The sequence below is a fragment of the Rattus norvegicus genome, chromosome 1 (genome assembly GCF_021556685.1).
Source record: "Rattus norvegicus strain SHRSP/BbbUtx chromosome 1, alternate assembly SHRSP_T2T, whole genome shotgun sequence".
Taxonomy (NCBI): Eukaryota; Metazoa; Chordata; class Mammalia; order Rodentia; family Muridae; genus Rattus; species Rattus norvegicus.
The window spans coordinates 147,127,889-147,155,474 of record NC_141534.1 but is presented as its reverse complement, the minus strand read 5'-3'; the positions used below and the strand labels follow the sequence as shown (position 1 = coordinate 147,155,474).

Here is a 27,586-nt window from a genome sequence, read left to right as displayed (position 1 = left end):
ATATATGTGGGCTAGGGCACATAAGGCCCTGTCTCAAAAGCAAAACAACAACAAACCATTCTGGAAGGTATTGGAGTATAGCAGCGCACTGTCATAATCCTGTCCTCCCAGTTCTAGGAGGCTGAGGCAGGAGGATCAAGCTAATAAGACCCTCAAGTACCATTATAAACTCCTGGACTTCATGTGTGTTATCTGGGGCAGGGTAGGTTGGGGTAGGATGGTCCTTACAGCCCTGGCCAGCCAGGAACTCATTATGTTTGGGGGGATGACCTTGAAGCTCCCTCAGGCTCCAGCGGCAGGACCTCAGGCATGAGCTGGCACACCCAGCTCGAAACTTTCCAACATGGGAGACAACTTTAGGAAGAAAAACACTTTGTGAGTTCATTGAAAACATTTTAATATAGAATAAAATATATAAGAAAGAAAAAAAAGAAGCCTTGACCAGGAAGCAGCATTTGTAGGTTTGGTCAGGGGTACACCTCTGAGAAGTACGGCCCCCGCTGAGCTTCATGCCACCTAGCTGTCACCAGATGTCTCTGAGATGTCACAAGATGTGTGAGACTCTCTCGAGCCTTCCCTGTAGCTGGTTCCCCTGAGCAGCTGCCTCTGTCCACCGGTGAGTGAATGCAGAGTTGGAAGACAATCTCTCCAGAGCTAGTGCTGTGCACGGAGTCCCTTCTGAGGGTGATGGGGTCAAAGCACAAGAAAGACTCAGAGACTTATTTCGATGAGAGGAGGGAGTAGGGGAGGGGTGGGGGGGGATGCGGGTTGTTCCAGGTATCTGTGGCCCCCAGGATCCAGTTCTCCGCCTCCCCTCTCTTGTGCCTTGGGAAGCCACCCTCACAGGCTGTACTTGGACACCCACCACTTCTGACTGAGCTTGGCCAATGGGACACAGTACTAGGAGAGCGGAGAGGACAGAATTTGTTCTGCTGGGTCACAGTGAACTGGCTCCTCTTTCCATCCAGGGCACCTATCAGGCAGGTTTTCCAAACACTAACTTCTCCCCAGGGTAGTAAACAATCTCTCCCCACGACCCTGGGGCTTGCTCAAGCTTCTTGCTGTAACTAGTTCCCCTGGGGGAACTATGTTATCTCTAAGCTCCTCCTTGCCTCTTAATTAACATCTTTGCAAATTACTCCATGGGAGTGCAGCACCTGTTTTCTGAAGGATACACAAGTGGACCAATTAAGGTCTCAGTTCCGGAGAGGTTTGGTGGCCTGCAATGGGTGCTGGGATGGAAAGGGGTAGGTGAATGCTAGGCAAGTCTGGGAATTGGAACTATTGGCTTGCAGTTGTAGGAAGAACAATGCGCCCTGGATTCGCGAGCCAAGGAGCATTTCTCTCTATTACAGAGCAGGCTGGGGAAAGCTCAAGGTTCCATCACCCTATACAGAAGTCTAATGCATAAGAGGCTCTGATACTTTTAGACTTATTTTTAACCTTTAATTGTGTGCATGCATGTGCATCTGTGGGCGGGGCTGAGGCATGTAGGTGTATGAGTGCAGTTGCCCGAGGATGTCAGAAGAGAGCACCGGATCCTCTGGATCGGGACTTACAGGCAGGTGTCCTGACCCAGGGCCTGGGAACTGAGCTATCGTCCTGTGCAGGAGCAGTGCATGCTCTGAAACACTGAGCCATCCCTCTACTTCCCACACTTAGATTTTTCTATGTTTTTTTCTGTCTTTTTCTTCTTCGAATATCTGTCCAAATCCTTACCATGCTTGCCCCTACACTCTGGGCTTTCTCACTTTCTCCAAAGACCACCCTCTTGCGCCCTGGCATCTGCTCTCTGACCTCCATCGCTAACCTACCTGCTTTCCTTGCCATTAACTCAAAGGCAGACTCTCTTCCTCTTTTCCACACCCCTCCTCCCAACAGCTGCCTGAATTTACAGCATGCTGGCCCTACTGTTTCCCCGAAAACTTTCAAAATTAACCTCTAGCTAAAATAAATAAGGACCAAAGCCAACGCCAATTAAAATGTGAGGGAAGCTGAAATGGAGCCGTTGTAAGGATCACTGCACTCCATGTAGCTACCCCGACTTTTTGATCGCCACAGTTCTGGCTTTCTGACTCTTCCCCCAAACTTCATGAGTTACTCCAAAACCAGAGTGGAAGAAGGTAGGATGTGCTGTAGGCTGTCTGTAAATGGTAAGTATTTGTTAGAAAACAAAAAGGGAAAAGTGTGCCCTTGGATCTTAAGCTTGTGTAGAATTTAGACTCCGGGCTGCAGTTTTAGGAATTTGGTAAGTTTGTAGACGGAACCGTAGTTCTGGCTGGCCCAGCATGCAGAAGGCCTTGGGTTCAGTCCCCACTGTGAGTGCACTCAAGTCAACTAAGCTGAGCTGGGGGTAGAGACCACAGAGACGAGACATGGTGGCCTGTTCTCGAGGATCAGTAATTCAAGGTCACTCTCAGAAAGGAGTTCCAGCCCAGCCTAGGATAAAGGAGACCCTGGCTCAAACACACAGTAAAATAGCCTTTGGGAGACTGGGGGATGTCTTAGTGGTTCAGAGCATTTTGCTTTTGTGAAGGAACAGAGTTCAGTTCTCAGCACTTAACATTGGGCAGCTCCTCAACCACCTCTAACTTCAGCCGTGGGGATCTGATGCCCTCTTCTGGCCTCCCTAAATGTTTACATGCACAAGCACACACACAGATACACATGGTTATTTAAAAGTATAGCCTTTGTTTTTGAATGTTGTCTTTTGCTTCCTAGAAGATAATTTTAATATGAAAATATAAGAAAAAGGATACTTGTAGTAGAGTGTTGACCCACAGGCAAGGCCCTAGGAGGAATCCCCAGCCCCGGGGGTTGGGGGTATAAAGCTTGCTTGATAAACGTACTCAACCACCCTTTGTTGCAGAAGAAAACCACACACTACAGATACACCCAGCTCCAGAGGGGGCGGCATGCTCTAGAGGCATTAACAGACTCATAGAAAGGAAGTGTGACGCAATGAAACAATAACATCTCTGAAAGGCTGACCCTGCATCTGCAGTTCTCAAGAAATCAGAAGGTGGCCACACACCTTCACTGCCAGAGACTAAGTTCGGTTAGTGGGAAAGGGACAGCGGAGGAAGCTCATTGGTGGCAGTTGCTCTTTTCCGAACGAACAGATGAGGAAGGCAGACGGAAGAGCTGGAACTGCTCCCTCTCAGACTGTGACTTCCAGAGGGAGGTGGGAGTTCTCAGAGAACTGAACTGTGGGAAAGTGACCTTTCCTTAGCCTGAACTTACTTTAATTTAATTTTGCATATGTGCAGGATGTGCCTACGAAGCTCAGAGGACAATCTGGGAAAGTCAGGTCTCTCCTTCTGACATGTGGGTCCCAGGAATTAAACTCAGGTTGTCAGGCTTGATGGCTGTGCCTTTACCCACTGGCCTGCCCGGAGAGTCTGTGTGTAAGATGTGATGATCCGGACCAAAGGCAGAGAGATGCTGGTGTTGAAGAGACAGCTTGATCCACTAAGTGCTTGGAGCACAGCCTTGTTCTGCAGCGACAGAGCAGGGTGTGCCAGCCTGTGCTCCTAATCCCAGCTCTGGAGCTGGAAGCACAGACAGCCATACCCCTGGGGCTGACTAGCCAGCCACTCTAGCCTAATCAGGGAGTTCCGGGTCCCAGTGAGAGATCTGGTCTGAGACAGCAAGATCTTTAGATTAAAAGATGCTTTTAAGTAAACAAGCTCCTTAGATTTAAGTTTTTCTAAATTCTACGATGCCTTAGTAAAATAACCAAACGAAGATAAGATTGTTGAAAGAGAAACAACTATCAAAGGTGGCAGTTGGGGGAGGGCAGAAAGGTTGGGCTGGAAGCTCAGTTGATAGTGTTTATCTGGTAAGAAAATACCTGGGTGACCTCTGACCTCCACAGGCTTACCACATGTACACCCACAAATACAGGAACAACCATACATATGTACACACACAAGAAAAAAAAGAAGGGGGCTGGAGAGATGGCTCAGTAGTTAGAGCACTGGCTGCTCTTGCGGAGGACCTGGATTTGATTCCCAGCACCTACATGCTATCTAGCAACCCTCTTAAATCCAGTCCCAGGAACTCTAAGACCCCTTCTGGACTCTGAAGGCACAGCATGCCGGAGGTATGATACATAAGGAGGGGAATAAATGAGTAAGTAAACGAGACAGAAAAAATTTAAGGGGCATGGGCTGGAGAGCTGGCTCAGCGGTTAAGAGCACTGATTGCTCTTCCAGAGGTCCTGAGTTCAATTCCCAGCAACCACATGGTGGCTCACAACCATCTGTAATGGGATCTGATGCCCTCTTCTGGTGTGTCTGAAGACAGCTACAGTGTACTCATATACAAAATAAATAAATAAATCTTTAAAAAAATTTAAGGGGCAAGCAGGAGGAAAATGGAAGGAAGGAGGGGGAAGGGAGAGGAGGAAGTGGAGGCAGAGTATAGTTTTAGGAGCGAGGCACTTATTCCAAAGATGGCTTTGCTAGAGAGTAGGCATTTTAAGATAAAACAAAAACCAAAGAATGATTTAGTTGAAAAGTATCTGTTATCCTTGTTCCAAAGAGAAGATAGGGATTATTTACAAAGTATCAGTCATCAAACTAATGAAAGAAAAGGACACAGAGCACTGGAGCTGTGGCCCAGTTGGTAGTGTGCTTGTCTAGCTACAGAAGGTGCTGGGATGTGCCCCCAGCTCCACAAAAACTGGGTGGGTCTGTGCTCACCTATAATCCACCACTTGGGAGGTGGAGGCAGAAACATCAGTTCAAGATCATCCTTGGCTACTTAAAGAGTTAGGAGGCCAGCCTCCGATACTTGAGTCCCTGCCTCAAAGAGCCAGTAGTAGGTGTAGAGAGAATCTCTTATATGCTATATGAAAGCATCACCTGTCAACAAAACAGCCTATGGCCAATGAGATGAGGCAGGATTAGAAGGTGGGACATCTGGCAGGGAGAGAGAGGAATTCTGGGAAAGAGTCAGGCAGGAGATTTGTCCCAGAAAGCTGATGAGGAAGATGGTCACATGAAGCTGAGGAGAGGTAATTAGCCACTCAGAAGATAAAAGTTAAGAACTAGTTGTGGAACAAGCCAAAGTGTATGGCCTAAGCTTTTATTAAGAAATGATTAGTATCAGAGTAGTTATTCTGGGAACAGAGGCCAGGTGAGAGGCTGTGTGGCTTCCCCCCATAAATGGGCTGTGGAATGGCTCAGTGAGTGAAGGGGTTTGTTGCCAAGTCTCACAAAGCAGGGTTCAATCCCTGGGACATACATGATAGAAGGAGAGAACTGGCTTCCACAAGGTGTTGGATGACTTCCATACATGCCATGGCCCTCCCCACACCCACCCCAGCAATAGGCACAAAAACTTAATAATAAGGGAAAAATAACAATAAACAAGTAAAAAGATCATAAAGTCCAGCTATGAGAAGGAGGAGAAGGAACACAGTCAAAGTACACAACATACTTGAGAGAAACTGTCTTTCTGAAACCCACCCTTGTGTCAGATGCATGTACAGTGTTTAAAGCGCATGCTATAATAGCACATGTCTGTATGCCAGTAACTGGAGGTAGCCTGGGCTACATTAGACCTCATCTCAAAAAGTAAAAATAAAATAAAACATAGATATATCAGAAATGTGTAAAGCAGAAGATAAACTTTCCAGGGAGCCTTATACACACACACACACACACACACACACACACACACACACACTGCAGTACCTGGTCTATTTAACACAGGCTAACACAACAGGACTTTTTTAAAAAGAACTATTTATTTATTTATTATATATAAGTACATTGTAGCTGTCTTCACATATGTAGAAGAGGGCATCTGATCTCATTACAGATGATTGTGAGCCACCATGTGGTTGCTGGGAATTGAACTCAGGACCTCTGGAAGAACAGTCAGTGCTCTTAACCGCTGAGCCATCTCTCCAGCTCCATAACAGAAGTTTAAACAATCACCTCTGGAGCAGTGGTCCTGAAGCTGCCAAGTGTTCACATGTGGTTCCCTGGTGCTAGGAGCCAGGCCTCTCCACTGTCTGTTCTCTTTCATTCTCAATCCACCCTTCCAGCCATTGGTCCAAGACAGCTGCTTCTGTTCTTATTGGCAAGCCCTCATTCCAGACAGTGAGAGGAGAGGAAAAAGGAGAGGGGACGAGAGGAGACAGAAGAGAAGAGAGCCATTTTTCTTTCTGCTCAAATAATGTCCTGTTGGACAGAATGCAGTCTTGTGAGCATGCCTGATTTTAAGGGAGACTCTGCATGAAGTGTATGTGTGCATGTGTTTGTGTTTGCATGTGCATGTGTTTGTGTTTGTGCGTGCATGTGTTTGTGTGTGCATGTGTTTGTGTGTGCATGTGTGTGAATTTGTGTGTTGGTTGAGGTTTGTATTTTGAGACAATGTCTCACTTGTAGCTCTGACTGTCCTGGGACTCCAATGTAGTTGAGGATGGCCTTGAACTTCTGATCTTCCTACATCCTTAGTGCTGGGACTACAGACTAGTGTCACCACAAGTGGTTTTATACAGTGCTGGTGAATGACCCCAGGGTTTCATGCATGTGGGGCAAGCACTTTACCTACTGCGATACATCCCAGGTCAGGAGGCATTCTTTTTCTTGTAAGAGGAAAAAGTTAATTAATAACATATTAACAATATATTAATAAAATATGCAAAGTATAAAAACGTACGTGTACGGCTGGGTGTTTTGCCTGGTTATACGTCTATGTACCACTTGAGGCCAGAGGAGGGCGTCAGATTCCCTGGGACTGATTGGCTTACAGATAATTGTAAGCCTCCTGTGGGTGCTGGGAATTGAGCCCTGGTCTTCTGAAAGAGCAGCCATTGCTCTTAACCCCTGAGCCATCTCTCCAGTCCCCATGCATATTTTATTACATTGATTGATTGATTGATTGATTGATTGATGGTGTGTTTGTTGTTTGTGTGTACCTTGGCACTTGTGCAGGGGGTAGACTTAGGTTGTAGGGCTTACCGGGAAGCCCCTCAGGAGGCAAAATTTTAACTCCTTTCCCAACTATATAGCAAAGTAAAACCACAGTACACTCTGTAAACACTAACTACTGACTTATCAAATGTGATAATTTAGTTGCATTGGAAAAATGGAAGCTGTAAACGTTGGGCCTGAAGCAAAGAAGCATCTTTTTCAATAAGAGAAAAGGAACAGTCTGTGAGATCAAACCTGACAGGGACAGCACGGTTTCAGGGTCATTTTCAGTGGAAACGACTTTCTAAAATTATAAACCTCTACACTTACTGCAAGTAACCCCACACAATTTATTTACCTGGTTAAGACTTAAGGTGGTGCGACTGAGCGGTAGGCTTGCCTATCACATGCAAGACGCTGCGTCCACTGAAGGAAATCATACAAGTGTGAGAAGCCTAGAAACAGAGTGAATGCACTTCAAGGGTTTGACAGCCACTGGTGCTGTGCTCAGGCTGATGGGGATGGTGCATTTAGCTCCTTACGATCCCAGTGTCCTTCAGGATGTCGAAAGCTAAAAAGTTAGAATTACATTTCCTAGATGATCTTGCAGCTAGGATTCTACACACAATTTTGCCTCTTCCCATTTTTTTTTAATCCTACAAGATCAGTAAATTGGAGGTTGGAAAGATGATTTAGTAATTAAAAGCACTTGCTGCTCTTCCAGTGGACCAGAGTTCAGGTCCCAGCACTTACAGTCAGGCAGTTGAGCTGCCTATAAGTTGAGCTTCCAGGGATCCAATAGCCTTTATTTGTGTGTGTGTGTGTGTGTGTGTGTGTGTGTGTGTGTGTGTCACACATAAACAAATTTTAAAAACTAAGTAAAAAGGAAAAGAGAAGAGAAGTGAGTAGGTGAGTGCTGTGTCTGCAGGGAGGGCTACTGTGGTGAAGTGGGATGCATTCTAGGACCACCGTGGCTGCATGGACTTCGGGCAGTACTGAGTCCTCCACATGTGTTCTCCTTTACCATTGGTATCTCAGCTCTCGGCTTTAGCACACTGCTCCCCAACCTTAAGAACTTTTGCCTTTTCAGGATAAAAAAAAAAAAAGAAAAAAGAAAAAGGCAAAGCACTTTATGACTTGTGATTGGTGCATCTGAACTGCCAGCGTTGCAACTCCTGGGCTTTCTCTTTGTACCCACCCCTGACCCAGGGACAGGGTCTCATGTAATCCAAGCTGCTCTCAAGCTGGCCAGGACCCTTAGGTTGGCCTTGGACCCTCTGCATCCCACCTCCCAAACACTGAGATTATAGATGTGCACCACCATGAATGGCTGGGGCTTTTTTTTTCCCCTTAAAGATTCTGTCTTTAATTATACATGTGGGTATGTACTTGTGAGTACAGACGCCTGGCCACACCAGAGGCCTCGATCCCCTTGATCTGGATATAGCCAGTTTCGAACCATCCAACTTGGGTGCTGGGACTAAAAGCAGAACTTCTTAACCACTGAGCCATCTCTCCAGTCCCTAGGACTTTAAGTCTTAAAGTTTCATTCTATTTATTGTGCCCGCGTTGACGTTGTCAGAGATCATCTTTTAGGAGCGGGGCAGTTCTGCAGATGTCAAGCGTGCACAGCATGAGTTTTATCCACTTAGGGGTTGGGGATTTAGCTCAACGGTAGAGCACTTGCCTAGCAAGCACAAGGCCCTGGGTTCGATCCCCAGCTCCAAAAAAAAAAGAAAAAAAAAAAAAGAGTTTTATCCACTGGTTTATCTCACAGGCACCCAGCTGGGCTTACTTATCACTATTTGAACACTGTTATTTAGTGTGTGTCTGTGCATGTGTGTGCTTGTGTTGTGTGTGCACGTAAAGTACTTGTGTGTGAAGGTCAGAGGACAACTTTAAGAGTTGGGCCTGTCCTTGCATGTGGAGCCTGAGGATCAGACTCAGGACGTTTGGCCTGGTGGCAGTGCCTTTACTCACTGAGCCACCTTGCTGGCCCCCAGCTGGGGCTTTTCTTATTAGGTGAAGAAAGCACATCATTACAGCAGTTAACCTGTGAAGACACCACTCAGTGACCAAACAGGCATATGCTGGACCAGTGGACGCCTCCCACCCACTGTGAGATGACACAAAGTTTCACCCTGCTGCTCAGATTGGCGAGCAGTATAAAAACTCAGGAATTATTAATTTTTTGGAATGTCCGACTTAATATTTTTAGACCATGGTTGATGGAGTGTAATTGAAACCTTGGAAAATGAAACTGTGGGTGGGGAACAGTCCTCGTCCTGTGTGTTTTCGGAGCCCCTACGGGTAGCTCGGGGTAGTGACAGCTTTCCCAGCTGGCTTCCGACTTCAAGAGAGGAAGTGGTTCCTTTGCTGCCTCTTTTCTGCAGCCAGACGCTCAGTATCAGAGGCTGTTATCAGCCCTCCAAATAGGCTTTTTAGCAACTCTTTCATTACTTGAACTAGCTAGAAATTCCTGCTTTACTTGGTTTTGTTTGTTTGTTAAGATGGTGGGGAAGGGGAGCTGACTCACAGTGTAGACCAGGTTGGCCTCCAACTCATAGAGACCCCACTACCTTTGCTTCCCAAGTGCTTCTATTAACGGTGTGTGCCGCCATGCCCGGCTCTTTTTTTTGTTTTTTTTTTTAAAAGATTTATTTTGATTACATTTAATCATGTGTCTATGTGCCTCTGTGTGGGCATTCACATGGGTGCAGGTGCCTGTGGAAGCAATGTCATCGTATCCCCTGGAAAGGGAGTTACAGGTGGCTGTGAATGCCCAATGTGAGTCCTGGGTTGCTGGGTACCAACCTCAGGTCCTCTGAAAGAGGAGCAAGTGCTCCTACCCACTGAACTGTCTCTCCAGCCCGTCTGCGTTTTTTTTTTTTTTTTTTTTTTTTTTGAGACAGGGTTTCACTGTCTCAGAGAAAGACAAGATGGCCCAGAATGATCTTTCACTTGAAGTCCTCCCTCCTCCACCTTCCAGGTCCTGAGATCTCAGGTGTATGACACCATGCCCAGCCTGGCCCAGTTGTGTGAAACTGAACTCAGAATGGCATAAAAGCAGAAAGCAACATGTAAAGAAAAATTATGGATGGGCTGGAGGGATGGCTCAGTGGTTAGGAGCACTTGCAAAGGGCCAGGCTTCAGTTCCCAGCACCCACATGGCAGCTCACAACCATCTGTAACTTCAGCTCCAGGGGATCTAAGGTCACCCTCTGGCTACCTAGGATTCCTATGCACAGATCCTGCACATAACCTCAGGTAAACTAAATATTTAAATAATAACATATAGACACACACACACACACACACAAATTAAGAAATACAGAGCAAGAAAAGAAGCATGGTGAGTAGACCAAACACATACAGCAGACACATAAGCCTAATTATAACCAAACAATCTAGAGACTGGTGAGTTCCCTCGGTCGGTAAAGGTGCCTGCCACCAACCTGAGTAAGATGCAGGGAACCTGAATAGTAGAAGCAGAGAACCCACTTCTGCCAGCTGTTCTCTGGCTGCCACCAGTCAGCTTGGCGGATGTCAGCACACTGCATGCCTGTGCGTTTGTATAGCTCGGGGTGGCTTTCTTCTCATTATGTAGTCAAGAAGGACCTTGAACTACTGATCCTCCTGCCTCCAACTCCCAACTGCTGGGATTACAGGCATTTGCCATAATAGCCTCATTTCTATATAAATTTTAAACATAAAACTTCCTATTTCACACAGAGTAACTGGATTAATAAATCATTCACAATCAAAGAGAGAACAGCACAATCAGTATGTGTTAATTTTGAAAAATAAGAACAGTAATGATTGACATCACCATAAACATAGTTACTTTTTATGGAGACAAAGAAGAATGAGGTGGGGCTTTTTAAAAAGATAAACTCCAAGCATATGAAGCAAAATGACTTTTAAAAAGTTTTGTATGTGTATGTGTGCATTTAGGTATGTGCTCGCCACGGCCCGAGTGTGGAGGTCAAAGGACAATTTTCAGGAGTCAGTTATCTGCTTCTACATGAGTCATTTAGCTGGCCCCAAAATGCCTTTTAAATTTTATTTGCAGTGCTGGAATCAAACCCAAGGGCCTAAGGCTTGACATACAAGCGCTCTACAGCTGAACACCATCTCCAGGCCCTGCAAAAATGTTTTGATGGTTTAATCATGAGGTGTGTGGGCGTTATTAATGTTATTTTCTGTACTTCTCCGCATGTCTCTAATGCGTCCTAATTTACAAAACACAGTCCTCTGCTCAACACTCTCCAGGACATGTTGGTGTACAATTATGTTGGAAGCGCTTCTGGGCTGAAAAGGGGAAACCTGATAGGCTGTTTTAAAACACATAAAACACAGTTGAAGGGACTGGAGAGATGGCTCAGTTAAGAGTACATACCGCTCTCGCAGAGGACTGGTGTTTAGTTCCTAGACCAGTGGGATCTCCGTGGGTGTCTGCACGCACATGTACATACGTACATATCCACACTGAGGGATGTGGGGAGTGGTACTCAGCGGCTTTCACACATAGGCGCGGCTTAGCTTTGCTGATGGGATGTAGGTGTGAGAAGTCCCGAAGCAGGCTGGGGACAGCGGGCTCAGCCCTTGGTCCGCTCGCCCGAGGCCCGGCTCCGCGGCGGGGAGGCCGGGCTTCGGGGCCCGGAGGCCGGGCGGGCCGCGCCGAGGGCGGGGCCGGCGCGCGGGGGCGGACCTCGGCGCGCTCCCGGCCGCTTGCTGGCTCTGGGGCCGCGGCGGCTCCTCTGCCGGGTCGCGCCGGAGGACAGGCTTCGGGCGGCGGCTTGGACGGCCTGCGGACCGAGCGGGTGGGCCGAGCCTTGGAACCCCACGCTTGCCGTCTGCCTTGCCCGCTAGCGCGGGGCGCGCGCCATGGCCGCCTCGCCCGGCTCGGGCAGCGCCAACCCGCGGAAGTTCAGTGAGAAGATCGCGCTGCACACGCAGCGGCAGGCCGAGGAGACGCGGGCCTTCGAGCAGCTCATGACCGACCTCACCCTGTCCCGGGTGAGCTTCGGGGTTGGCGCGGGCGGTGCGGGTGGGTCCGCGCGGCAGGAGAGAGGTCGCCCGGCCGAGGAGGCGTCGGCAGCGGGGACGGGCGGGGGCCGCGGCCTCAGTTCTTGCCGGCCTGGCGACACCAAATGCGGCTTGCGATCTCGGTGGACGGGCCTTCGGTGCGGTGAGCTGGAAACGGCCGAGTCCGGGGAGGCGGGCAGCGGGGCCGGGCGGCCTAAGCGGGAGGATGACCCCGAGAGGAAATCGCACGCAGCTGCAGCTCGGAGGCCGGACCGAGGCGCGCCTGGTTCGGGCGGTGCGGCTTCTCAGTGGACACCCACCGCTAGCGAGCCCTTGGCTCTCTGCGTGGAAGGCCTCGGGGGCTTGAGGGTCGCACATCGTCCCCGAGGGGAAGGCTCGGTGCACTCACAAGTGAATCGACGGCTGGCCCCTGAGTGGCAGCGGGCCTTGGTACCACGATGTAATTCGGTGGCTTTCCCACTTTCGCCTCTTGGAGGTGCTTTACGTGGTCCGGTGCATTTGTTCAGCATCAGATATTTAGTGAGAACTGACAGGGTGTCTAGCGCAGATGGTGACCACGGAGGGACTCAGAAGAATGAGTAAGAGAGAGTCGGGGCAAACACCTGGGAGGCTAGACAACTGGAGCGGACCGCAGAGGATGGAGAGCGCAGGAGTGTCTGGTGCAGACCGCAGAGGGTCAACGTGTGTGGGCAGCCTTGAGGATTCTGAGTGCTGGCCTTGAAGGCACATTGTCAGATGGGGGAGGCTGGGAAGATTCTGGGGGTGAGAGCAGATTGCAAGCTGGTTGTTTCCCTGCTTCCTGAGGTGCAGACGTACTATATTTTGGCCACCAAACACTGTGTTGTTTTGGGACTTAAAAAAACAAAAACAAAAAAAACCCAAAATCTGTTGCCAGGGTTTAAATCAGGAGTTTTTTCTTTGAGCATAAACTTAATATAAACTAAACTAACATAAATTTATAGCATAAACCAAATTGACTTACTTTAAAAATTAAGAGAGCTGGAAACGATCTCGAATGTCAGTCACCACCCGCAAGTGGAGTATGAACTCTGTTTTGCCATAAATACAGTTCACACCATTCACTGTTACAGTCCCCTGCACCGAGGCCATTCATCGTATTTATATAATGTTATCTTTCGGTGTAGTAAGGACAGAGTGAACTGCTTTCATTCTCGATGCACTGAAGCATATATATGGGGGGATAAGTGGTAGGTACAGAATGCAGATATCTGCAGATACAGAAGCCTGAAGATTTCAAGGGGAAAAAAAATGTCCATATGCCCTGACCAGCTTCCTGCTTACCAGTTGGCATATACAGGCTTTTATATTTTGCGACCTTGATTAGACTGAGCTTGACAAGCTCACAACACACGGAAGAGGTGTATGAGGCCTGTGCTGTGATGTTAGGAGGTATACATGATGCACGCACACATGGGCACTCTTGTCTGTATAGCTGGAGTTGTTGATCCAGTCACTGAGGCCCCCTCTAAATCATCCCCTGTGGCGAGGCCATGAGTAATGTTCAGATTATTTTTATTCTTAGGGGACAAGGTTGTGCTCTGTAGCCCAGCTGGCTTCTAGCCCGATATCCCTTTTCCTCAGTGTGTAAATGCTGGGATTACAGGCAGGTACCATCATACCTGGTTCAGGTTTTTAAAAACAAACAAACAAAAAAAGGCCTCACAAACCCTTAGCGTTCATTTAGCTTTGATTTTACTCGCGTGTGTTCGCACATGATACTGAATGAGACTTTCGTTAGGTAGAGCTTTTCGATATCCTCACAAACCAAAGCATTTCTGTGTGCAACAAACTCAAGGTTATAAACGCAATAAATCCAAGCCACCTTTCCTAGTGTGTGATAAATGCTATTCTGATGCACCAACTTGGATTCTCTATGTGATATGTTGAACTTAATGAGCCTGATCAACGCCGGCTCATAGGCTAATCCAGTTGCTATTTCTGCTAATTACTACGAACGTATGTCACTTTGCCCTGTACCTGGGACGGGGAGTCACTAGCATGTTAGTTTGGCTTGTGTTTTCTCCTTGACCGGTGGGTCCCGTTGTGTTCGAACAGAGACAAGACTGAGTGTGCCCCGGTATTTTTGCTTAGGACTATTTTCCCTAAGAAATCATAGAATGAAGCAGTTCTTGTAAAGATCTCCTGGGTCCTCAGATGTGACTGTACTGCCATTGGGAGAATAGTCTAATTCATAGGGGGTAATCGGATGGCTAGTACTGACTTTTCCTTACTGCTTACAGCAGGCATGTTAATTGATGGGCAGGCACTGCAACTGATCTAGATCCCATTTCTCTGTGGCCTGTGTTGAGTTTCAACTGCTCAGTGTAATCACAGCCAGTCTTTTAGGACTGAACTTGGACACTACTTGCCAGGTGGGTAGGAAGGAGGCTCTAGATCAGCGGTCCTCAACCTGTGGGTCACCCCTCCCACAGGGGGTGGCCAATCAGAGTTTTGCATTAATTCACAACAGTGGCATGATTACAGTTATGAAGTAGCAATGACGTACTGTTACGGTTGGGGTCACCACAGCATAAGGAATTGATTAAAGGTTGCTGTGTTAGGAAGACACAGCCCTAGCTGGATTTTGGGGAATTTTCTCTTTCCAGCTTTACTGCTTCATCAGGAAACAGTGTGAAAGGTTTTGTTTGTTTGGTTGTTTGTTTGTTTTTTTTTCGAGACAAGGTTTCCCTCTGTACCTCTGGCTGTCCTGGAGCGCTCTATGTAGACTACACTGGCCTTAAACCCAGAGATCCTCCTGCCTCTGCCTCCCGAGTGTTAAGAGTAAAGGTGTGCGCCACCACGCACAGATAGCAGAGAGACAGCTTGGAGAAGGGAGTGCTAAGATTTGCCCATTGGGGTACCTGGCTGGGATCTCGTGGTGAAGGAAGGAAAGAGAGTGGAGGCACGACAGCCTGGGGAGAGCTGCTGCGTTTTGATTCATTTCTGTGTGGTTGGTAAGTGGGATGCTATCAGTATAGTCAGTGGACTTGTGTGCCTGGGGTTACTATGGTTACTTGGGATGTTGTAGTGGACAAGCAACAGTGCTTTAGGAGAGTTAAGATCCAGCAAGGAAGACATTTAAGAAGTAAAGACCCAATTTGGTGAATGTTATAAATAGGAAGAAGCTGGAGCTCTGGGCATGGGTAGCCATTCTGAATCAATGGGATCAATGGGTGTGGGGAGGGAATTCTGGGATATGTGTGGGAAGGGAGTGTGCTTCTGGCAGAGTCCTACGGTCCAGCAGGACGACCAGGAGACAGATTTGTGGTGCTGGGGACGCCACAAGGATCAGGTTGTAGATGTGGGATTTGGGACCTGATCCCAGAGCAACAGTAAGCCATTGGAGAGGTTGATCCTGAGTGGATTTGCATCTTAAAAGGATCCCTCCAGCCAGAATCTGAAAGGTGGCCACAGTGGAGAAAGTGTTTTGAGGCTGTACTGCACACCCTGGCAGGGCTTGGTGGCCTTGACTAGCATGACCAGGCCGATGCTTACAGTGTGAGGAGCTGTGGAGACTGTGGAAAGGTGGGAGGTGAACTGGAGATGGCTCCCAGGCTTTAGGCACGCCAGGGCCCCCACGGATAACAGGCTGGCAGGAGCAGGTGGGGTTTGAAGAGAGGCTGAGTTTGAGGGACTACTGAGGCTCCGGAAGCGTGTTCTAGCAGGCCATTGTCTCTGTGGACTTGGGCCTCAGGAGGAAAGGCCAGGTCTCCCTCCTTATTTGGGGCTCTTTGGAGTTTAGCCACAGGAGATCTGATGCTGAGAAAGAGGTTGAGACCATATACTACAGGGAGGAGAGTGTAGTTCAGTTGGTAGGGTGTTTGCCTTGAGTGCTCCAAGTCCTGAGTTTGATCCCCAGCATACATACGTGTTAGTGGCTCATACCAGGAAGCCTAGCACCTGGGAAGTTGAGGCAGGAGGATGAGAAGTGTTAGGTCATTCTCAGCTACACAGGGTTTTTGAGGTCAGCCTATCCTATTTAAAACAAATGACCCCCGACCCCCCCACCCCCCGCAAACTCCAAACTGACTCCACCCCCACAAACTACAAACTGACTCGTAGCTTGCACACTATTTTTGGCTCTCTGACATATTTTTATTTTGTTTTCCCAAAATATGTGTGTGTGTGTGTGTGTCTGTTTCTGTCTGTGTCTGTGTCCCTCTGTTTGTGTGTGTGTGTGTCTGTGTCCCTCTGTGTGTGTGTGTGTCTGTGTCTATGTCTGTCTGTGTCTGTGTCCCTCTGTTTGTGTGTGTGTGTCTGTGTCCCTCTGTGTGTGTGTGTGTGTGTGTCTGTGTCTATGTCTGTCTGTGTCTGTGTCCCTCTGTGTGTGTGTGTGTGTCTGTGTCTGTCTGTGTCCCTCTGTGTGTGTGTGTGTATGTGTGTGTGTGTGTGTGTGTGTGTGTGTGTGTGTGTGTATGCTTACATCTGTTTAATAAGGGCCAGAAATGACCATTGGGATTGTACATTAAAATCTAGACTCTAGATTTTAGCAAAAGAGATCTTTTAGCAAATCCTCCTCACATTTCTTTCCTTTGTCTTTAAACATTTATATTTTTATTTTATGTATATGAGTGTTTTGCCTGCATATATGAAAGTGTACTACATAGGTATCTGGTGTTCACATGGGCCAGAAGAAGGTACTGGAGAGCCTGGGACTGGAGTTAGGGCCAGTTGTGAGCTGCCATGGGGTGCTGGGAATCAAACTTGGGTCCTCTTGACTTCTCTCTCTCTATTTGTGTGTGTGTGTGTGTGTGTGTGTGTGTGTACATGCACATGTTTGTGGAGGTCAGGACAACTGGCAGGAGTCAGTCTCTCTTTCCACGGTGTGAGTCCTGAGGCCTGGGCAGCAAGTGCCTTTCCTTGCTGAGTCATCATTGACCACAGTCCCTGCCATCCCCATGGCACACCTCATGATGCTCCAGGCTGCTTTACTGACTTAGCTTCCCTACATCTATTTGACTTTGTCCCCTGCTATAAAGTGAAGTGAGAATAGGGCCCAGAAGCCATCAGTCACTATTGCCTGTGCAGGCTGCTGGGTGTGTGGTGGGTTTCTAGGCAATGGGGAGATGGGCGAGAAGAGGGAGAGTGCGGGAACTTCAGGGTGCTTGGCTGTGAAGGGTGAGTTATATTGACATATCTCAGGGTAAAGTCAGCATGGCCCTCTAAGTGTTGAGTCCTTGAATAGTTGAGGAAAGCCATTGTTTGCCTTTTGTTGTTGTTTTATTTTGTTTTTATTTTCCTTTTTAACAACAAGGTCTCTCCTAACCATACAAGTGACCCCAAACTCACTATGTAGTCAGAAATGGCCGTGAGCTCCAAATGCTCTGTCGCTGCCTCTAGAAAGCTGGGATTACAGGTGCGTCCGCCATGGCTGGTTTTCTGCTAAACGATGGTGTGCTGTAGAATGGTGAAGCCTTTGAGCCAAAAGTAGAGGGAAAGCCTGGGAAGACCAGGCTCAGGTTAGACCTGACAGCTCTCTGTGCCAGGCACACTGGTTCTTCCCTTGTTATCTCAGACAGTCTTCAAAGTGACCTCATGGTTTATCTGTCTGGATTTTCCACCATTTGGAGGTTTAGAGAAGTGTCTTTGTGAGGCTGGTAAGGGCAGAGCTGGGACTGGCTTCTGGGTGTCACATTGGGTATCGACACACTTAAACCCTTTCCCCATGGTAAAGGTGTATGCCTGTGTGTGTGCCTGTGTGTGTGTCTGTGTGTGCCTGTGTGTGTGTCTGTGCCTGTAAGTGTGTTTGTGTCTGTAGGTGTGTGTCTGTGTGTCTGTGTGTGTGTCTCTGTGTGTGCCTGTGTGTATGTGCCTGTGTGTGTCTGTGTGTCTGTGTGTGTGTCTCTGTGTGTGCCTGTGTGTATGTGCCTGTGTGTGTCTGTGTGCCTGTGTGTGTGTGCCTGTGTGTGTCTGTGTGTGTGTCTGTGTGTGTGTCTGTGTGCCTGTGTGTGTGTGTGTCTGTGTGTGCCTGTATGTGTGCCTGTGTGTGTGCCTGTGTGTGTGTCTGTGTGTGTGTCTGTGTGTGTGTCTGTGTGTGTGTCTGTGTGCCTGTGTGTGTGTGTGTCTGTGTGTGCCTGTATGTGTGCCTGTGTGTGTGCCTGTGTGTGTGTCTGTGTGTGTGTCTGTGTGTGTGCCTGTGTGTGTCTGTAGGTGTCTGTAGGTGTGTGTCTGTGTGCCTGTGTGTGTGCCTGTGTGTGTGTCTGTGTGTGTGTCTGTGTGTGTGCTTGTGTGTCTATCTGTCTATTTTTGTTCTCTCTATCACATTTACTGATCTTTTCTCCTCCTCCACCCCCTAAGGCTGAAGCTAAGAATTCTTACTTGCCAGACAATGCCCTACCTCTCAGCCACACCCTCCCCCTAAATCCTTTCACAACAGCACATTGGGTGACTGTAGCTTTAGAAACGACCTTAAAGCTGTTAATTTGGGTCTTGTAAGTTAGCCCTTCTCAAAAATTACTCCTGGAAAGATGACTCCGGTGGCCAAGAGCAGTGTGCGTTCACACTGCTCTCACAGAGGACCCAAATTTGGTTCTCAGCATCCATAGCTAATAACTGACCATAACTCCAGCTTCAGAGGATTCAGTGATCTTTTGGACTGTGAAGGTACCTGTACTGATGAATATACATTTTCCTAGACAGATATATGCATATACAATAATTTAAAATAAAATAAATATTTAAAAAATTTCTCCTGACAAGTTGAGTCATTTGCACTTACATAAATTTTGGAATCATTTCGTCAATGCATAAAAACAAGACTGGCGGGCTGGGGAGATGGCTCAGTGGTTAAGAGCACTGACTGCTCTTCCAGAGGACCTGAGTTCAATTTCTAGCAACACATGGTGGCTCACAACCATCTGTAATGGGATCTGATGCCCTCTTCTGGTGTGTCTGAAGACAGTGACAGTATACTCACATACATGGAATAAATAAATAAATCTTTAAGAAAAAAGAAAAAAACAAGACTGGCTGGAATTTTTATGATTTTTGCTTTTACTTGGTGCTAGAGCTTGCGTCTAGGGCCTGTGGCACGCTAAGCCATGCTCACCACTGAGCTATGCTCCCAGCTCCCTTGTGGGGTTTTGATTAGGTTGTGTTGACCACTGTGAGGCTTTTCCAGAAAAGAGTCAGTGTGACTTCTGTCTCAATCATACAGTCATTAGAAGGAATTTTACTGAAGTATATGATCTTAGGCCACATTTTGCTAATGATTATTACTGGGTGAGGTAAACAAAGACAATGAATGGAAGGGCCAGCAACAGATGGCAAATGGCAGCTAACTCTTAGTCACAGTGGTGGGTAGCAGGGTGTAGCAAGGCCTGGGGCACACAGGACACTTTAGGCCCTGGGCGAAGAACGCAGGAATATGAGTTTAGGGCTAATAAAATGGCTCTGCCATAAAGGTGCTGTCAACCTCCTGTTTGAATCCAGTCCCCAGGACCCATGGGGAGGGAGATAACCAACTTTTATAAATCACTTTCTGACTTCTATTCACACTCATGTGCACGTGTACACACACACACACACACACACACACACACACACACAAATGGGTTTAACGTTGTTTGCTCTTTCAGATAAGATTAGAAATCTGGATTTTATGTAGTTTCTCGGGTTCTAAAATTGAAATTGAAAACACTGAGTCAGAACTCCCTGTGGGCCGCCAGCCTATGACCTCTGCCTTAGTCTGGTTATATTTTAGTCTTTATTTTCATCATCTATAAACATGGAGGTGTTAAATTCAGTCTCAGGTTTCTTTCTAGTTTAATGATTCAAAATTTCAAAAGAGGAAAGTGTCAAAATAACTGAAAGGTTCTAGAGGTAGCGGAGAAATAGCCAGAGGACTTGTCCAGGTCTCCATGGTTCACACACCACCACACATTTTTTTCTGCTCATCCTTATATCTGTTGTGAAGGGCACGGAATGGCTTGGCTAACCACATGAGAGCTGACCATGGTGTCACACGGTCTCTGAAGGCTCTGGAGATAGGCTCCTCCAGAGGGCGAGCAGTGGTGAGTTGTGGGGTCCTTAGAGAGGCCATAAGTTCAGTGGAAGGCAGGTCCCTAGCTTGCTTTATAATGAGCCTGGCTAGTGTGTCAAGGCCTTTGGGTAAGGGTTGAAGCCTTTGTGGCAACTCTCAGGAGGGAGGAGGGGCTTTGGCAGGTGTGTCTTTGTGAGCGTGGACCTGGCATGTTATGTAAGACACAATTAAGATCTTACAAGTGACTAGGTGGACTGAGTGATTCAGATCAAGGTGATCAGGAATCTTGTCTGAGCATTTCGAGTCAAATGGTTCTAGTAAGTGCATTTAGAATATTACTCTTTAATATTCTTTACTCTTAAACTTGCCTCATAGGCAGAAATAGCATACTGTCTTCAAGTTTGACTCTGAGATCTGAGTTTTGATTAATATATTATGACATATAATTAATGTGTCTCCCTATACAGCATGTTTGAGAGATTATAATCACTGTGATTATAGTGAAGTTAAAGATACCCAAGGGCTTTAAAACTTACAAACAAAAACAGGCATTTGTTTTTGAATATGCATATTAAGTTAAGGAATATTATCATCTCTGGTGTTTCTCCCAGGGTGCCCAGTGTGCTGGAGGAGGCCGTGAGCCAGGCTTCCTCTCAGTTGGTAATCACAGCAGCCGAGGATAGATGGAAGATGGGTTTCATCCTTGCCAGCTCTAGTTTTTATATATCTGAAAGCTTTCATAGTAAATAGTAGAAAATCAGAGACTCATGCGGTCCACAGTGTATGTCTTTCAGACTGTCAATAGCTTGGTCATTGAATTTTTCTTGTCATAATTTCCTTATTTACCATAATTTCATAGTATTTACATTCTATTAAGTAAATTTTAGTAATTAATTTTTTAAAAAAGATTTTATTTCACATATGTGAATACACTGTCACTGTCTTCAGACACGCCAGAAGAGGGCATCAGATCCCATTACAGATGGTTGTGAGCCACCATGTGGTTGCTGGGAATTGAACTCAGGACCTTGGAAGAGCAGTCAGTGTTTTTAACCACTGAGCCATCCTGCTGCGTTGTATTAGATAATTTAAATAACAACAGTATGATCTTTGGGGAGAAATGGAAGATAGGAAAAGAGCCTGATAGAAATAGGAATGTGGGCTTTGGGTAAAGCAGCTGTGCCTTGGCTTGGATAGGACACTGAACATATCTGTGCCCTCAGGTCTGTAATGCAGGCAGGGCAACTCCCTGCTTCATTGTGGAGAAAGCTAGGGGTGACTGGACCAAGTAGCTGAGGACGATACCTCATCTACCCTAAGGGCTCAGGTCTGGTATATTTTTTAATTACTACTTTAAATTTATTATTTAATTATATTTAATTAGAGAAGGACAGAGTAATGGAAGGGTAGAAGCCTGTCTCAGGGGTCTCTATGACCTTTCTTCCCTGTATGAATTATAAATACCAAGTTTATATAAATACACAGTTAATTCACTATTTTAGAAGCATAAGTCATGAAGATCAGGCTGGATCGCTTTATGGTGTTTAAGAACTATAACCAGCTGACCGCCCCTTGAAAAGTAAGGAACAGAGGTTATTAAATCTGTGGGACACTGTTGGATACCTGTTGGTTTGGCTTCTCTTATTAAATATTTTTGTTACAAATTTGTGTTTGTGTGTGTCTGTGGGTGCATGCATGCTTGTGTGCACTCTCACATAGGGCACATGTGTGGAGGTCAGAGGACATCTTGCTGGAGTTGGTTCTCTCTTTCTACCATGTGATCCTGGGATTACACTCAGGTCTTCGTGACTTGGAGGCAAGTTCTCCACTCACTCCATTAAGTCATCTCACCAGCTGTGGTCTCGTTTAATAAGCCCATATCTAGAGATTTAATAATTATTCCTTAGAATAAGTCACAATGATTTCAGGAAAAGAAATGTTTTACAGCCATAAAAACAATCATTTGTGAGTGTGTTTATGTGTATCAGTGTCATGTAAGGCTCATCATGTAAGCAGGCAAGACGCTATGTTGGTTGAGTGCTGTAGTGCATACTTGAGGAAGAGAGGTAGTCCTGGGAAGGAGGTGGGAGGTGGAGGGGGGGATCGGGAATGCAAGGCCAGCCTCTGGTACATCATGAGTTTGAGGCCAGCCTGACTACACGAGGCTTCACCTGAAGAAAGAGAGGGAGAGAGAAAAGAGGGAGAGGAGGGGGAGAGTGGGAAGAGAACACCAGCCTTCCAGTTTTGTCTATGCTGTGATCCCTTGTACACAGTTATGACACATAAGTGTTCATGGAGATTGGGGGGAGGGGCTGTGGAGAAGAAAGGAAACGTGAGTTTGGTTGTTAGATAGTAGCTTAAGACTTTCTATCAGAAAGTCTTTTATTGTTAAAGACTGTGCCTGCATGCTTGCATATCATGGTACAGGACATTTGGAATATTCATAAATTCTTCCTAGAACTAATAATTAAAAAGACAGAAGGTAGGCAGTGGTGGTGCATGCCTGTAACCTCACTGTTAGGAGTTAGACAGAAAGCTCTGGATCCTTGTCTACACAGTGAGGTCGAAGCCTTCCTGGGTTGTTCGAGACCATGTCTCAAAACCAAACCTAAAGGAAACACAACCCAGAAAGCTCTGGAAACCTGAAGGTTGTGAGCACTTAAGTAGAAAAGGAAATGAAAACCAAGATTTTTGTCTTGTCTTGTTTTTTAGAAAGACAAATGTGACTCATTTGATATGCATCGAAGTTTATCTGGGAATGTGTTCTGATTCACCAGCAATGCTGTCCCAACTCATTATAACATGTTCAGTTACAACACCAATATATTTGACTTACACAGACTGTGCATCCTAGAACTCATCTTTTAAAGCAGCACATCTATTTACGTGTTTTCCAGACTCGTTTCATAAAATTCATCTTTTTTATTCTTTAATTTTATTTTTTATTTATTCACTTTATGTCCTGCACACTGTCCCTCTCCCAGTTACCCACTCCCAGCCCTCCCTCTGCCCACGGTTTTGTTTTTGAAGCATTCTATAAGATACTGTATTCGGATGCCTCTTTAAGATTTTGCTGAGCAATGGTGAGCATTCTCGAACTCCTTCTGTTTCCAGGTTCAGTTTCAGAGGCTTCAGCAACTGCGCCTTACACAGCACCACGGGGGATCCTTACCTAACGTGAGCCAGCTGCGGGGCAGCGCACCAGAGCTTCAGGTACGCCACTTGCTGGATGGAGTGTAAGGTTTATCTGTAGCCCTGGACAGATTAGTTAGAAGAATAGCATGGGCCCGAATTGGGTTCAGTCTTCTGGGAAGTCCCTCAGTGTATTCTTTCTGTAGCGTCCACCCGTGCAGGTGATGACTCCACAAGGAGTCAGAGGCTGGGCATCCATTTGAAATGTGTGAAGAGAATTTGCCTCGAACGTACAAGGCTGGGTTCCGTCCTCAGCATCACCAGAAAACAAAACACACAACACCCCAAAGTGTAACTTGAACCACCCGTTTAAGTTAGAGTTTTTTACTAATCACACTAAAGGAAAATAAACTGGTAAAAGTAAGTGTAATATAATTTAGACAAAAGGTACTTATTTTAAAACATATTATTATTGTATGGATGTATAGGATGTGTGTGTATGTCAGTGGGTATGCTTGTGGCACGGCGTGTGTGTGGAGGTCAGAGTCTACTGTCTACTCCACCCTGAGACAGGTCTCTGTGTAGCCTGGCTGTGTGAACTCACTCTGTGGAACAGGCTGGCCTCAGACTCAGAAGTCCAGCTGCCTCAGCCCTGAGCATCAGGATAAAGGGCGTGCGCCATGTGCCCAGCCTCAGCCCCGAACATCAGGATAAGGGGTGTGCATCACGTGCCCAGCCTCAGACTCAGAAGTCCAGCTGCTTCCTCAGCCCTGAACATCAGGATAAAGGGCGTGCATCACGTGCCCAGCCTCAGCCCCGAACATCAGGATAAAGGGCGTGCGCCACGTGCCCAGCCTCAGAGGACATCCTTGAAGAGTCTCCTGTTGTGGGTTCTGGGACTCGAACTCAGGCCTCAGGCTCTCACCAGTGCTCCTGCCTGTCAGGATCCTGCTGGCCCCAGCTTAGGCTGTTTGAGATAGAATCTTGTTATGCAGCCCTGGCTATTCTGGAACTTGCTGTGAAGACCAGAGTACCTTCAGAATGGTGTTCCTCCTGCCTGTACACCTACTGGGTGCTAAGCCAACACTATGCACAGTGTCTGGGACACGGTCTTACTGGGTAGTTCAGACTAGTCTGGAGCAGCTAAGATACACAGCTGAGGATGACTTTGAACTTCTCATCCTCCTGCCTCTGTCTCCAAAGTGCTGGGGTTATTTGGGGTTCTGGGGTGGGACCTAGGGCTTTCATATATCTGAGTTCCATCTCCACCCTGTTCTCAAGTTCTTGATTCTTCTGTGGTAGCGCTCTGAGTCCTGGGGTTACAGGCATGTGTCAGGCGGCATGCCCGGCTTCCTCTAAGTCATTTGAATACTTATTTAACCCGAGACTTACCATGTAATCAACACAGGAGACATACACTAGTTCCTCCATATTGTTCTTGTGCGGAGTCTTTGGAGTCTCTTGTGTATTCTACACTTAGAGCACAGCTCAGTCTTCTTTTTTTTTTTTTTTTTTCCGGGGCTGGGGACCGAACCCAGGACCTTGCACTTCCTAGGCAAGCATTCTACCACTGAGCCAAATCCCCAACCCCCACAGCTCAGTCTTAATCCATGTCACTGGATTCATGCGGCTGATGATGGCCTCACTGGGCAGGTGGGTCAGAGGCACAGATAACAGTCTGGCTGCCCTGAGATTAGTGCTGGCTCATAGCTGTAATCATTTACCAGAAAGGCCTTATTCAGAACAATGTGGAGTTACTGTGTCAGACAATAGTGTCAGCTACTACTGCAGTTAAGATCTGAGTCAGACCTATTCCGTTGTTGTAGCCACAGAAAAGTTAGAAGCCTGCTGTTTCTTTTTAATTTATTTTTATTTTATGTACGTTGGTGTTTTGCCTGCATGTATGTCTGTGTGAGGGTGTTAGATTTTGCAGTTACAGACAGTTGTGAGCTGCCATGTGGGCACTGGGAATTGAAGCTGGGTCCTCTGGGAGCAGTCAGTGCTCCCAATCACTGAACCATCTCTCTATCCCCAAAGCCTGCATCTCAATTGAATAACTTAGGATTTGATGTTAGAGTTGAGATCGTCTGTGATGGAGCAGCATAATTCTATGCTGTTGGATACCCTTCCATTTTATTTTTGGGATGTGTGTGTGTGTGTGTGTGTGTGTGTGTGTGTGTGTGTGTGTGTGTGTTTTTACAGTAATGGTCATAGGCATACAAAGGCACTCAGCTTCTGACATGGGTGCAGGGGATTTGAACTCAGGGCTTGCACTGTGTCTTTGTGCACTGGGCTGTCCTCCTTGTTGAAGAAACTGGGATTATCGTGTCTATAACATCCAGAATATTGTGGAGCATTTTGGATTTCTGCTCTTGAAAATCTTTGTGTGGGTCTGTGTATGGGGCATGCATCTGTGGTGTCTGTCTGCATTTGTATGTTAGTGTGTGCACAAGTACAAGCACGTCACAGCACACATGTGGAAGTCAGAGGGCAATCTCTGGTGTTAGTCTTCCCTGTCTGTCTTCTTTGCGACAGGGTCTCTGTGCTGCTGTGCACACTAGGCCGCTGTCCTGCCAGTCTGGAGGGTCTCTCTCCTCCTCCCGCCTTACAGAGTGCTGGGTTCACATAAAATCAAGCCCAGCCAATCTTCTTAATCTGTTTGAGGGCTTAGGGAGACAATAGATAAAGTGTTTACAAGTCTTCATGCGATTAGAGAACCGACAGAAAAACTGGGCAGCTATGGCAGCCCCAGAGATCACGGCACTGTGGAGGCAGAGGTGGCTGGTCTCACTGCCTGTGTGTGGTGTGCTCAGGCGAGAGTCCTCAGCAAAGTGGAGCAAGGTTGAGGCAGACACCCAGTGTTCACTTCAGGCCTTCCTTCACGTGTGCCTGCACGCCCACCCGCCCACGACTGTGCCTGCACCCATGTGAGCATGGATACATGTATGCATATACATACATGTCAAATGTGTTTTCAGGATATAGCCAGGCTGGTATCAAGCTCTGCCTCCTGCCTTGGCCTCTGAGTGTCTCCATACACAGTCAGAATGTTGTTTGGGGGTAAAGATGTAGCTCAGTTGGTAGAGTGCCTGCCTCACACACACAGGGCCCCAGGTTGGGTTTCCAGGACAACATGGATTTGAGGTTCAAAGTCATCCCCGACAATTTAGCAAGTGACCCTGGAGACCCTGCCTCAAACAACCCCCCACCCCCCCCAACAATTTTGACACCATGACTCTGACATTTTTGGTAATTCCAGACCAATTATTTTGTAATCCCATTTGTTCCCGTTGTCTTTTGACACCTTCTGGTGCTGGAGATTAAATCCAGGGCCTCACACACAGCAGGCAAGCATTCTCCACCAGTGCTGCTGGCTTCTCGTCCCCCCCCCCCCCACACACACACACATTGGGGCTTATGTCTGTCTCTGTGATGAGATTCAGATGATGAGTCTGTGGCAGGAATAGCTCAGAATGATGGTTGGATCCTATGAGGCATGTGATTTCAGTTTGTCCTGTGACTGTGGGTGTGCCTTTTACCAACTACAGTCAGTCTTTCAGGCTCTCCTCTCTGAAGTCGCTCTTTTCTCCTCTGTAATGAACAACTGTTCTATGCATAGCTACCTCAAACGGTCATTAAACTTCATTAAACTTTGCATTATAAACACACCCTCACGAATATTTATATTTATCACTATTTATTTATTATATACACATGATTTTATGAGTCCTCATTTTATTCAGTGGGTCATAGTCTGTAACTAGTGTTTTATTTTGATAGTGATATAGTCATGTGTTAGGCCAGGAGGAGCCCTCTTCCAAATAGAAAATTTCTTAACAAATTGGTATAAATAAAGGAGTCTTGGAGCACAGGTTTTCTTCTGTTACCCCCTTTTTTTTTTTTAATAGTTGGCTCTTTTGGGTCGACAGCTCTATGCCATGGGACCGCTGTCATAGTCCCTCACTGCAGAGTGGCTGCCCCTTGGTCATCATCCTCTGTCTTCTCTGTCTCATCCTCTGTCCTATGAATGGAATCAGAAGGATGTGGTCCTCTGGTTTCTTGTTGCCTTTAACTAGTCACACTGGAGCCTCTTCTGTGTTGTTGAGTGCCCTTGCTCCTGGGGCTGCTGGTACCAAGTACTATAACTTGGTGGCTTAAAATAGCAGAAAGTCACTTTCTCACAGTTCTCAGTCTGGGAGTCTGAAATCCGGGATTGGCATGGCTGAGTTCCCTCCGAGTGCTTGGGGAAGTTTTTCCTTACCTCTTCCTGGCGTTGTTGTCAGTAATATCCTTGGTTTGTAGCTCTGTCACTGCCACCTCTGGCACCTCATGTGACCTGTGATTTCTTCTCCCTTTCCTTGGATGTAGGGCCACGGTACTGTAGCATGGGCATCTTCTGAGTTAATGAGTGATGTGCAAAGATCCTGATTTTTCTTTTTCCCTTCTCTTCTCCCCACAACGCCCCCTTCTTCTT

The 27,586-nt window shown here is 46.9% G+C and overlaps 1 protein-coding gene and 1 long non-coding RNA gene across 5 annotated transcripts in view; one reads left to right on the top strand and one right to left on the bottom strand.

Moving 5' to 3' along the window:
• Nucleotides 1–380: 380 nt before the first annotated feature.
• On the bottom strand, nucleotides 381–11,573 carry LOC147996865 (uncharacterized). Its single transcript, XR_015651816.1, has 2 exons — nucleotides 11,329–11,573; nucleotides 381–678 (listed from the first exon to the last, which is right to left on the bottom strand). It is a non-coding gene; the product is annotated as an uncharacterized LOC147996865 (long non-coding RNA).
• A 67-nt stretch (nucleotides 11,574–11,640) lies between these two features.
• Crtc3 (CREB regulated transcription coactivator 3) overlaps nucleotides 11,641–27,586 on the top strand; it is a 102,300-nt gene continuing 86,354 nt past the window's right edge. For 3 of the 4 annotated variants that reach the window (XM_087576516.1, XM_087576509.1, XM_087576498.1), the window contains exons 1-2: nucleotides 11,663–11,948; nucleotides 23,095–23,193. In XM_087576516.1, the coding sequence (XP_087432642.1) occupies nucleotides 11,817–11,948; nucleotides 23,095–23,193 (231 nt within the window). In that variant the 5' untranslated portion in view covers nucleotides 11,663–11,816. 4 annotated transcript variants of the gene reach the window in all.